This window comes from Macrobrachium nipponense, chromosome 49, assembly GCF_015104395.2.
Source record: "Macrobrachium nipponense isolate FS-2020 chromosome 49, ASM1510439v2, whole genome shotgun sequence".
Lineage (NCBI taxonomy): Eukaryota > Metazoa > Arthropoda > Malacostraca > Decapoda > Palaemonidae > Macrobrachium > Macrobrachium nipponense.
In genome coordinates, this window is record NC_087224.1 from 5,952,649 (window position 1) to 5,966,299 (window position 13,651).

General features: G+C 36.3%; 1 protein-coding gene across 1 annotated transcript; it reads left to right on the plus strand.

Moving 5' to 3' along the window:
- The first annotated feature begins 1,440 nt into the window (after nt 1-1,440).
- On the plus strand, nt 1,441-7,221 carry LOC135205219 (uncharacterized). The gene is made up of 3 exons (XM_064235577.1): nt 1,441-1,545; nt 6,195-6,283; nt 6,405-7,221. Exons 1-3 carry the CDS (start codon nt 1,537-1,539, stop codon nt 7,084-7,086), a joined length of 780 nt encoding a protein of 259 aa, XP_064091647.1. The 5' UTR covers nt 1,441-1,536; the 3' UTR covers nt 7,087-7,221.
- Nucleotides 7,222-13,651: the final 6,430 nt, after the last annotated feature.

A 13,651-nucleotide genomic window follows, 5' to 3' on the forward strand; every position in this document is an offset into this window, starting at 1 on the left:
AGAAATACTACAGTGTAGATTCAAAGAATACTACAGTGTAGAAAGTCACCGAATTACTACAGTGTAGATTTGCACAAGAATACTACAGATTTCAAAGAATACTACAGTGTAAAGAATCTCAGTTTAATACTACAGTGTCAAAGATTCAAAGAATGTTACATTGACGATTCCAAAGACTACTACAATGTAGATTCCAAAGAATACTATGGTGTAGATTCCAAAGTATACTACAGTTACAGTAAAGATTCCAAAGTATACTACAGTATAGATTTCAAAGAATACTAGTGTTCATTAGAAAGAAGTAACAGAAGGTCACAAGAGCTCTCACTCATTTAATAAGAAAACGTCTGAGAGGCAGTGATAGTTATATTACACTGTGTCCATAAAGTCCCAGAACCATTCTAAGCAATAAATACTTGAAATGGTGTTGGGACTTTATGGACACCCTGTATTTCGAAAGCACTGCAAACAATTGCTTTAGGTTGTAGGCCTATGTTGGTAGTTGTGGAATTGTTTATTTATATCTATTTGGTGATTTATTAACTTATCTGTATTTGTTTGTGTTCCCTTTAATATATGTGCATTCTGTTATAATGATAATAGTTATTTTGATAACAAGGATTCGACAAAACTATGCAATGGTTCCTGACGAATAACCTTCAGCATTTTTGCCATATATGACTTCGTTTGGTTGTCAAAGCTGGTTCAGTGTTGACATGACCTTGGGTCACGTAATCATGGCGCCATGGTTACCATTGACGTCACCCCCTCCCCTCTCCCTCTAAATCCTTCTCCCACTTCCCCCACCGCCCCCCCCCCCCCTACCTCGCCCTTGTTCGGGTTCCTGTCCTCCTGCTTTTAAAGTAAAAAAGAATAAAGCATTAAAGAGATGTTTATTGCCTCTCTCTCTCTCTCTCTCTCTCTCTCTCTCTCTCTCCTCTCATCTTTCCTCTCTCTCTCTCTCTCTCGCTCTCTCTCTCTCTCTCTCTCTCTTCTCTCTCTCTCTCTCTCTCTCTCTCTTCTCTCTCTCCCCATTTACTCACTGTTGCTAAAACAGTTAAAAAAGGCTTGCCATTATAATAATAATAATAATAATAATAATAATAATAATAATAATAATAATAATAATAATAATAATAATAATCCCTTCCTCTACCCACAACTTTCGGGGCACCCCCGAGACAACCCCCACCCCCCTTTGTCATCTGCCAAGCAAACTCAACGGATACAATCCCCCGGGTGGAGGAAAAAAAAGCCGGTGACCTTTTCGATGGATGGGGGTCACAAGCAATTCGTCGGATGTCTCATTGGCTGCTTGCCTTTAGAACGCTACCCCTCCCACACACCCCCCCCCCCTCTCTCTCTCTCCCTTCGCCCCCCCCCAAATTTGCGAGGGGCACGAACGACGCCACCGGCTCGTAACATCTGCCCGGTATAAAAGGAACTGGCACCGGGAACGGAGTCAGCAGTCGGTCTTTTGGCATCGTCTAAGTGGCACTGCTGTGTCCCTTCCTGTTTCCCGTTAATTCCGTCGTCATGAAGTTCGTAAGTTGTGGAAGATTATCTGTTTGTTGTTTATCTCCCTAAAGGAACTGATGGATTTGGAGCAATACATTCGAAAGATTATTCACGTAATCGTCGGTTCATTCGTGTTTATTGTCACGAAAAGAGTTTAGACAGTTTTATAATTACAATAACTCGCAGTCATGTTTACGTTCACGAAAACAGTTTAAGACGTAGTTTCCCAAAACGTTTGTATTTGTGTCTGATTCCAATATAGTTGGAACCCTAGATTGTGTGATTCGCATTGGAACAAACGTAATAAACCCCACTGCAGTTGTGTCACAAACAAAAATACGGTTTTGATATAACTTGTGTATATGTCTAATCATTTTAATCGCTACATTTTTAGATTTTGTTAATCCAGTTACAAACATATCATTGACTCGTTGCATCGTATAAAAACCTATTTCTTTATTATTATTATTATTATTATTTTATATGTTTTTTTTTTTTTTTTTTTTTTTTTTTTTTTTTTTTTTTTTTTTGCTCTATCACAGTCCTCCAATTCGACTGGGTGGTATTTATAGTGTGGGGTTCCGGGTTGCATCCTGCCTCCTTAGAATCCCTCCCTTTTCTTACTTTGTGTTCCGTTTCTAGGATCACACTCTTCGTGCATGAGTCCTGGAGCTACTTCAGCCTCTAGTTTTTCTAGATTCCTTTTCAGGGATCTTGGGATCGTGCCTAGTGCTCCTATGATTATGGGTATGATTTCCACTGGCATATCCCATATCCTTCTTATTTCTATTTTCAGATCTTGATACTTATCCATTTTTTCCCTCCCTCTCTCTCTTCAACTCTGGTGTCCCATGGTATTGCGACATCAATGAGTGATACTTTCTTCTTGACTTTGTCAATCAACGTCACGTCTGGTCTGTTTTGCACGTATCACCCTATCCGTTCTGATACCATAGTCCCACAGGATCTTTGCCTGATCGTTTTCTATCACTCCCTCAGGTTGGTGCTCGTACCACTTATTACTGCAAGGTAGCTGATGTTTCTTGCACAGGCTCATGTGGAGGGCTTTTGCCACTGAATCATGCCTCTTTTTGTAGTGGTTCTGTGCAAGTGCCGGGCATTCGCTTGCTATGTGGTTTATGGTTTTATTTTTCGTATTGCACTTCCTACATATGGGAGAGATGTTATTGCCGTCTATCGTTCTTTGAACATATCTGGTTCTTAGGGCCTGATCTTGTGCCGCTGTTATCATTCCTTCAGTTTCCTTCTTTAGCTCTCCCCTCTGTAGCCATTGCCAACTGTCATCGCTGGCTAGTTCTTTAGTCTGTCTCATGTATTGTCCGTGCATTGGTTTGTTGTGCCAGTCCTCTGTTCTGTCTGTCTTTCTCCTGTCTCTGTATATTTCTGGGTCTTCGTCTACTTTTATTAGTCCTTCTTCCCATGCACTCTTTAGCCACTCGTCTTCACTGGTTTTCAGATATTGCCCCAGTGCTCTGTTTTCGATGTTGACGCAGTCCTCTATACTTAGTAGTCCTCTCCCTCCTTCCTTTCGTGTTATGTATAGTCATGTCCGTATTTGCTCTTGGGTGTAGTTGCTTTGTGTATTGTCATATGTTTCCTGGTTTTCTGATCTATGGTGCGGAGTTCTGCCTTCGTCCATTCCACTATTCCTGCGCTGTATCTGATTACTGGCACTGCCCATGTGTTTATGGCTTTTATCATATTTCCGGCGTTGAGTTTTGACTTATTATTATTATTATTATTATTATTATTATTATTATTATTATTATTGATTTATTATTATTATTATTATTATCATTATTATTATTATTATTATTATATTATTATTATTATTATTATTATTATTCAGAAGATGAAATCTATAAATATGGAACAAACCCACCACCACAGGGACCACCGAATTGAAATTCAAGCTTCCAAAGAATATTAACCCTTAAAACGCCGACTGGACGTATTTTACGTCGACATTTTTTGTCTCTCAGGTGCCGACTGGACGTATTTTACGTCGACATACAAAAGTTTTTTTAAAAATTCGCGGAAAAATACTTTTAGGCCTACCAGCCGAAAACTCGTGAATCACGCGCTTGGGGGATGCTGGGAGTTCACGGATCAAGGTGTTGTTTTTGTTTACAATCGTTACGCAGGCGCGCAAGCGCGAATTTCTTTCTTGCCGCACTAAAAAGTATCTGTGACACATCTCGGAAATTATTTCGTCACTTTGACATAATTTTTTTACCATTTTAAATTAGGCCGTTACATAGAGTATTATATATGAAAATGTGCGCATTTTTATGTAGAATACAACAAAAAAATACTCATGATTGTAGCTTTTATCAGTTTTAAGATATTTCATATAAATAACGATAAGTGCCAAAATTTCAACCTTCGGTCAACTTTGACTCTACCGTAAATGGTCGAAAAACGCAATTGTAGCTAAAACTCTTATATTTTAGTAATATTCAATCATTTAACTTAATTTTGCAACTAATTGGAAGTCTCTAGCACAATATTTCGATTTATGGTGAATTTATGAAAAAACTTTTTCCTTACGTCCGCGCGGTAACTCTTCCGAAAATAATCATACATGCGATTGTGGTAATGTTTGCACCATTTTAAATTAGCCGTTACATAAAGTTTTATATATGAAAATGTGCGCAATTTCATGCACAATACAGAACTAAAAACAACCCATGGTTGTAGCTTTTATCAATTTCGAAATATTTTCATATAAAAAAATGATGTGACAAATTTTCAACCTTTGGTCAATTTTGACTCTACCGAAAATGGTCGAAAAAACGCAATTGTAAGCTAAAACGCCTATATTCTAGTAATATTCAAGCATTTACCTTCATTTTGCAACAAATTGGAAGTCTCTAGCACAATATTTCGATTTATGGAATTGATGAAAAAAATAACATTTTCTTTACGTCCGCGCGGTAAAGGTAACTCTTGCGAAAAAATCATACTTGGCGATTGGGTAATAATTTTTTGGCAACCATTTTAAATTAGCCATTACATAACGTTTTACATATGAAAATGTGCGCAATTTCATGTATAATACAACAATAAATAGTTGAAGGTTGTAGCTATTCTCATTTTCGAAATATTTGCATATAAATCACGATAAATAGAAAAAAAACCACGTTCGGTCAAATTTGACTCTACCGAAATGGTCGAAAAACGCAATTGTAAGATAAAACTCTTACAGTCTAGTAATATTCAGTCATTTATCTTCATCGTGAAACAAATTCGAAGTCTCTAGCACAATATTTAAATTTATGGTGAATTAAAAAAAAAAACTTTCCTTCCCTCCGCGCGCGGATTCTCCGCCACAAATCTCCGAAATGCGGTAAGTCCCATTCTCGGAATATTTGCTCCGTTTCATATTAGGGCATTTCATAGAGTTTTATATATGAAAATGTGCGCAATTTCATGTAAAATAAAACGAAAAATATTTTGAAAGTTGTAGCTTTTCTTATTTCCGAAATAATTGCATATAAAAAAAAATATATATAAAAAAATTCGACATTCGGTCAACTTTAACTCGTCAGATATGGTCGAAAACTGCATTTGTAAGCTAATATTCTTACAGTATAGTAATATTCAATCATTTGTCTTCATTCTGAAACATATTGGAAGTCTCTAGGACAATATTTAGATTTATGGTGAATTTTTGAAAAAAAATATGTGTTTACGTAAGCGCGTTACGAATTCATGCATTATTTTGTGATAATATTTTCTCTGTGTTGCTTTTATCGTTTTACAATGTATTATATATCAAAATGATCGCAATTTAGTGCACATTACAACGAAAAAAAAAGTAACTTGTTACCTTCAACCGTTTTGCGCACAGCGCGATTTGAATACAATTATATAGAAATTTCGTTTTTGCGCTATCATATATCGCATTATTTATATATGATAATGATAATTTTTTTCATTTCTGATGGTTGCATACTAAACTTCAAGCAATGACAAAAAAAGGAGCCAAAAAATAACTCTTAATCTTGAAAACTAAGCGCGCTGTGATTTTTTGAAAAAAATATTTTTTCCGCTTACGCGCTCACTCTCAAACCCCTCCGGCATACGGGAGTCATTTTTTATTTACCGCTCCGGCGTTTAAGGGTTAAGGTGTTCATCAGAAGTAGAAAGAAGAGATCTTCGCTAATTAAAAAATAAAATTAATTAATTAATAAATGGATAGATGGTGAAATAGTAAAATTACAAAAATAATTATAACAAACATAACTATATGTAAATCTATTCTATCTTGAACTGGTATAACTCGTAACTATTTCTTGCGCTTGATTTCAACCAGTTTAATGGAGTATTAAAAGCCGTTTTGAAAATATAAAGTGTAATATTGCAAGATCAACGATATTAGCTTATTATTATATTTTGAAATTAAAAATACTTATTCTTGGGAACACCTAATTGTAAACTAATAAACAATAATAATAATAAATAATAATAATATTAATAATAATAATAATAATATAATAATAATAAGAATATAATAATAATAATATATTAATAATAATAAAATAATAATAATAATAATAATCATTAACTAATAATAATAAAGTTTATTATAATAATTGACTGGGTGAGCTGCCTTCCTTAATTAACTAAAGTGTTTCTCTTTCTAATACCAGGTAGTGCTACTGGCGCTTGCTGGACTGGCGAACTGTCGCACTACCCTTCAGGGAGGGGACAGAGCTCGCGATGTCACCATTGAGTACACGTAAGTAGGCTGGGAGAGGTGACGTTTCTATATATTACATATAATATAGTTCAATGTTTCTTGCTGCCTTTCAATACATTGCATGAGTCATACTTTACTCTTTCTCTCTCCCGCTTTCCAGGTACCTGGACGACCATGGAAAGGAAGTGACCGTCGAGGTCAAGGCTGATAACCTGGAACTAGACCTAACCAACGACTCGAAGCTGTCCCTCAAGAAGCCTTCTTCTTCTTCTTCTTCTGTATCCAGAGCCACAGGGCCAAGTCTCCAACCAGAGCCTGCAGTTCACCGTTTCGTGGAAGTCCAGCCTCCTCAGCCTGCAGCTGCCACTAGGTCTAGGTCCAGAACAGTGTCTGTTCAGCCTCCTGCAGGGTCCAGGCTGGCGCCCTCCTTCCGGTTGGTTGAGCTGGACGATTATGACGCACCCGAGACAAGATTTGTGGAAGTCGAAGCTCCTAAACCTAAGGTCGAGACCCAGTTTCTTCGGGTCGAAGCTCCTAAACCTAAGGTCGAGACCCAGTTTGTTCGGGTCGAAGCTCCTAAACCTAGGGTCGAGACTCAGTTTGTGCGGTTCGAAGCTCCTAAACCTAAGGTCGAGAATCGCTTCGTCATAGTCGACTTCCCGGAGCGAGAATTTGAGACTAGCTTCCACCAAGTTCAGTCTCCTCGTGGACATGAGGCTTTAGGCCTAGGGCATTTTGCCCTGGCAAAGCCTGCTGCTGCTCCGAGGCGTGCCCCACCAACGACGCAGTTCTTAACGCATCGTGGATTCAGGTCTGATGCCAACAACAGCGCCGAGGAATGAATTTTTAGGGACTTCTCCTTCAGGAGTCCTCTCCTTCCTGATTTGTCGCATGAGGCGCCAAACTAGATCAAAATGTAGTCGTCTGCGACGAGAAAATCGATATTCCAGGCAAATATAATACCACAAAATCGTAAATCTGGTTTGAATGACCTTCTTTGGGATATGATGATAATAATAATAATAATAATAATAATAATAATAATAATAATAATAATAATAATAATAATAATAATAATAATAATAATAATAATAATAATAATTATAATTATAATTATAATAATAATATTGGATAAAAGAACCTGAAATGTATTTTCAGTATTTTGATTAAAGCTCTCTTTATTTTGCATATCATCTTAATAATAATAATAATAATAATAATAATAATAATACACAACTTTATTAAAAGTAATGTAGAGATTCTTCTCTATTTTCCGAATAGCGGCTTTTTCCGTGCTACTTAAACAGGCTAGTAGAGCGCCTATAGAGGTCATGATCAAATACAGTGTCAAAATAGGTGTATATATTTGAATTTTACAGATAAACTGTGATACCATATTCATCAAAGTCATTAACGATTTTCTCTCTCTCTTTCTTGAAGCGAGCTTTCGTCTGGAGCTTCCAGACATCCTCGGGCTGGAAAGCTGAGGGTGGACTGATCTTGGTGTGTTGTTGTTGTTGTTGTTGTTGTATTAGTAAGCAAACACTTCTTCTTGGCACGGGCCTTTCCCTTGTTCGGCCCGTAGGATCTTGGTGTGGTGTCCGTCCTCCTTATATTTGGGGTCGACAGCGGGGGGTCTGCCCGATGCTGATCTCCTATTGGCTGGTGGTAGTAAGTCTTCGTTTTCATTGGTGGCTTGAGCTAGGTCTCAAGCCACTTTCTCTGAGTCGATGTTTGCGATGCTGCAGGTCCTGCAGCCGTCAGGACCTCCTGAGCGGCGTGGTAACGTTGATGGGCGTTGCGCTAAGCTGCGGGACGTCACGGCTAATTTTATTTTCATCGGCTGCAGGAGTACCTCATTCGGGGGCATTGTCTTCAGAAGAAATTTTTCCTGTGTTGTATTCAGTGTAGGTTTTATTTGCTGGATGAGAAGTGCCTCCAGCAGGCGTAACCGACGGGCATCAGGGGCCTTCCTGATGATCTTCATGTTCTGTATGATGACATCCGGGGAGATGGCCTCTTGATGTTTGGTACGGGTACGATTCTTGATAACCCCCTATTGGGCGTGGCATGAGAGTCTCTTTGACAGGCACATGGTAGTCATGCCTATGTAGGCGCCGCTGCATTCGCAGACTGGGCATGTATACTGGTACACCACATGCGTCTGCTTCAGGGGGTCTTGTACCTGTGGAGAGGGGTTATTTTTCATAATAAGGTCGCGCGACCTCCGATTCTGGTAGTATATGATTAAGTCGACATTCTTGGTGTCGTCAGTCGGGGATGCACTTTCAGAAATAATTTTCTTAATGGAGTCCTCTTCTTCACGGTAATGGGAACTCATAAAGGCTTTGTAATACAGCTTGATATTATCCTGGGGGTGGAGCTGCGGGATCTCACTACCGTACCATTTCTCCAGAGCTGTGCAGACTTCCTTAAGGTAGGTTTACACCTACGCACTTTTGTATTTTGGGCTGTTACGGAGTGGGACCGCAAGAATCCGCCAGAAAATTGACACGGTGTGAGAAAAAACGACCGTTATTGGACAGCGTGCTGCGGACCGGTGCGCTGTGTTATGGGCATGTTACGGTGACATTGCGGTGTCTAGTGCAGTGTTACAGAGTTGGTGCGGTTTTATGGTGCGTGTTGCTATGCCATGGCATGTCCTCTTGCAGCTTTGTTACTCTGTGTAGCGGTGTGTTGTGCGTGGCTTGCGGTGTTGTCTGCCAAGCCATTATCGACACATACAAACCAGAAGTGATGAAATGCCCCAAGAAAGCAGAAGAATGGAACAACGTAGCAAAACGATTCGCCTCAAAGTGGAACTACTTCAATTATGTGGGAGGCCTGGATGGGAAGCATGTCACGATCAAGACACCCAAAGGTGGAGGATCACTGTACTTCAGTTACAAGAAGTTCCACAGCATCGTCCTCATGGCCCTCTCCGATGCAAAATACAGGTTCCTGTTCGTCGACGTCGGTGCAGAAGGAGGTGCTGGGGATGGAGGAACCTGGCAGAAGTGAAACCTGGCCACAGCCATCACATAAAACCGAGCAGGACTCCCACAAGACAGAAATCTGCCCAATGACGACGAACCCATCCCCTTCCACATAGTCGTTGACGATGCCTTCACTCTCAAGCCATGGATGATGAAGCCCTACTCCCACCAATCACAAGATCCTATAGAATGACTATACAGCTACAGATTATCTCGTGCTCGTCGTGTGGTGGAAAATGCATTCGGCCTGCTGCAGATGAGATAGCGAGTCTTCGGGACGACAATGCAACATGATGTACAGGTGTGCAAGAAGATAACTTTGAGCGCATGTGTCATGCACAACCTGGCACTGCAATGCTACCGATGTGCTGGCACTGACGTCGACCATGAGGACCAACACCATAACGTCGTACCAGGCACTTGGAGGTAGGAGTCGCTGAACCTCATGGAACAACTCATGGGAAGAAGAAGCGGACCGAAGTACACACATCGAGTGAAGGTCGTCGGAGATTACCTGGCCCAGTACTATTCATCGGATGCAGGCGCAGTGGAATGGTAAGAGCGAATGGTGTTTCCTCGAGGACGACCAGCTACTGAAGACCAGAGGACCCAAAGAACTATTTAATAAAACATAACCCAACCAATGTACATAGTTGTAAATAAAGATCATAGTGAATTTTTCATTGTTTTATACTCCCATACTTTTGTATTATCCTAAGAACTAATAACAATATTAATATAATAAAGAATATTGGAAAGATGATTGGTACTTATACAAAAGGATGTTGGAAAATAATGAACTGAAAGAAATAATAATATAATTCATAATAATGAGACAAATGAGAAGCAAATGATGGACATAACAAAAACCCTTATTAAACAAACATGAAAAGCATAGCAAGTAAGAAAATGAAGATGAAAAGCATAGAATGTAAGAAAATGAATATGAAAAACATAGCAAGTAAGAAAATGAACATGAAAAGCATAGAAAGTAAGGAAACAAACATGAAAAGCATACAATATAAGAAAACAAACATGAAAAGCATAGAATGTAAGAAAAAGAAAATGAAAAGCATAGAAAGTAAGAAAATGAAGATGAAAAGCATAGAAAGTAAGAAAATGAACATGAAAAGTATAGAATGTAAGAAAATGGAGATCAAAAGCATAGAATGTAAGAAAATGAAGATGAAAAGCATAGAATGTAAGAAAATGAAGATGAAAAGCGTAGAAAGTAAGAAAATGAACATGAAAAGTATAGAATGTAAAAAAAATGGAGATGAAAAGCATAGAATGTAAGAAAAGGAACATGAAAAGCATAGAATGTAAGAAAATAAACATGAAAAGCATAGAGAGTAAGAAAATGAACATAAAAAGCATAGAGAGTAAGAAAATGAACATGAAAAGTATAGAATGCAAGAAAATGAACATGAAAAGCATAGAAAGTAAGAAAATGAACATGAAAAGCAAATAATGTAAGAAAAAGAAGATGAAAAGCAAAGAATGTAAGAAAATGAACATGAAAAGCATAGAAAGTAAGAAAATGAAGATGAAAAGCAGAGAAAGTAACAAAATGAACTGAAAAGCATAGAAATGTAAGAAAATGAAGATGAAAATCATAGAATGTAAGAAAAGAAGATGAAAAGCATGAATGTAAGAAAATGAACGATGAAAAGCATAAGAAGTAAAGAAAAATGAACATGAGAATGAATGTAGAATGAACATGAAAAGCATAGAAAGTAAAGAAAATGAAGATGAAAAGCATAGAAGTAAGAAAAGAACATGAAAAGAATAAAAGAAAGTAAGAAAAATGAAGATGAAAAGGCATAGAATGTAAGAAAATGAAGATGAAAAGCATAGGAAGTAAGAAAATGAAAGATGAGCATAGAAAGTAAGAAAAGAACATGAAAAGCAATAAGAAAATAAGATGAAAACAAGATGAAAAGCATAGAAGTAAGAAAATGAAGATGAAAAGCATAGATGTAAGAAAATGACATGAAAAGCATAAGAAAATGTAAGAAAATGAAGATGAAAAAGCATAGAAATGTAAGAAAATGAAGGAAAATTGAAAAGCATAGGAAGTAAGAAAAAGAAAGATGAAAAGCATATAGTAAGAAAAGGAAATGAAAAAGATAGGAAGTAAGAAAAATGAAGATGAAAAAAGCATAGAAGTAAGAAAAATGAAAAGATTTTGTTGAAAAAGATAAAAGAATAGAAAGTAAAAAAGAAAAAGGCTGGAAAAAATAGAAGTAAGAAAAGAACATGAACATGGATGTCATAGAAGTAAGAAAAGAAAATGAAAAGATGAAAATTGAAAAAAAGCATAGATTAAGAAAATTTGGAAGATGAAAAAGCATTAGAATGTAAGAAAATGAGATGAATATAAAAGCGTAGATATAGAAAGTAAGAAAATGAAGATGGAAAAGATAGGAAAGTAAGAAAATGAAGATGAAAAGCATAAGGAAATAGGAAAGTAGCGAAAAAGAAGAAAAGGAACATGAAAAGCAAAATAGGAAGTAAGAAAAATGAAGATTTAAAAAGGGCATAGAAATGTAAAGAAAATGAACATGAAAAGCATGCGAACGTAAAAGAAAATGAGAGGAAAAGCATTAGAAAGTAAGAAAATGAACATGAATGAAAAAAGGCATAGGAAGTGAAGAAAATGAAGATTGAATGAAAAGCATAGATAGAATGTGAAGAAAATGAAGAATGATAGGAAAAAGCATAGGAAAGTAAGAAAATGAAGACTTTGAAAAAGCATAGAAGAGGTAAAGGAAAACATGAAGAAATGAAAACGCATAAGAAAGTAAGAAAAGGAACAAAATGCCGGAAAAGTATATGGATAGTAAGAAAATGAAGATGATGAAAAGCATAAAAGCAATGTAAGAAAATGAAGAATGGAAAAGCATAGAAAGTAAGATAAAATGAAGATGTTGGAAAAAGCATAGAAAGTAAGAAAATGAAAGATGAAAAAACATTAAGAAAAGTAGAGAAAAGGAAAGGAAACATTGAAAAAAGCATAGGATGTAAGAAAATGAACATGAAAAGCATAGAAAGTAAGAAAATGAAGATGAAAAGTATAGAATGTAAGAAATGGAACATGAAAAGCATAGGAAGTAAGAAAATGAACATGAAAAGCATAGAATGTAAGAAAAGGAACATGAAAAGCATAGAAAGTAAGAAAACAAACATGAAAAGCATAGAATATAAGAAAATAAAGATGAAAGCATAGAATGTAAGAAAATGAAGATGAAAAGCATAGAATGTAAGAAAATGAAGATGAAAAGCATAGAATGTAAGAAAATGAAATTGTTACTTGTTTTATATTATAACATTTTCAACTACAAATATCATATATTATCAACTGAGGTCAATATGTCTTAGTCTGTTACTGATTTTTCATTGTTCCCCTGTTAATAACCATGTCCAGTCAATGTTAATTATTGTTTCATTATTATTTGTGTGTTCGTGTTCATTTGATCATGTTCTCAATATTATATTATTGTTCTTTATCTTGTATGTTATTATATCATTTGATGGCAATATGTATTCCATGTTACATTTCATTTTATAGTTCAAGTTATTTTCCGAGTTCTATTTATTTCATATTTAATAATTCATGTTAGATTTCCTGTTATATTTTTTCATGTTATTATTCTTTATGGCCATGCTCTTTCATTATTTAATTGCATTTTATAGTTCAAGTTTTACTCATACATAATGTTTTAAACATAAAAGTAAAATACATTAAAATAGTTGTTATAGCTTCCTAATGTATTAAAAAAAAATAGGGGTAGACACAGTGAAAGTTATGCTTTGTTGGCATTTTATAAAACACAGAAGCTATAATATTTTAAATATTTCAATGAATGCTATGCCATTATTCAAAAACCAGATTGGTAGTGAATGGGAAGATCAGTATAATGCATAATTAACTGACATAATAAAGGTGTATTTGACACTGTTTTATCCTTGGTCAAGTTAGGTTAAGTTAGGATGGGTCAGGTCAGGTTAGGTTTAACATCTCGTGAAAAAATGGGGGCCAACGCCCCTCGCTGGAAAACACGAATTCACCTAAATCATTTTCACGAATCTATAATCATTCAAATATTTCTATTAAGTTTATAACTGCAGTCTGTGAGACGGCAGATTACACAAGCAAACAGTCAGTAAATTAATATGTGGACAGGTCGACGAAAAAGGTGAGTAGTTTATTGCCTAGTTAAAAATGGATTTAACTTCAGTAAGCCGGAGTATTTTGTTGCCTACAAGAAATCTAACATCGACAGAGAACAGTTTTTTGTTTTTGGTGCAAGACCATTTTTCTTACAAACAAATGAGCATCGTTTTTCAATAAACAAAAGAACGTTCATCTATCATATACGTCAGTTACAAACTCAAAAAATAAAAAAAG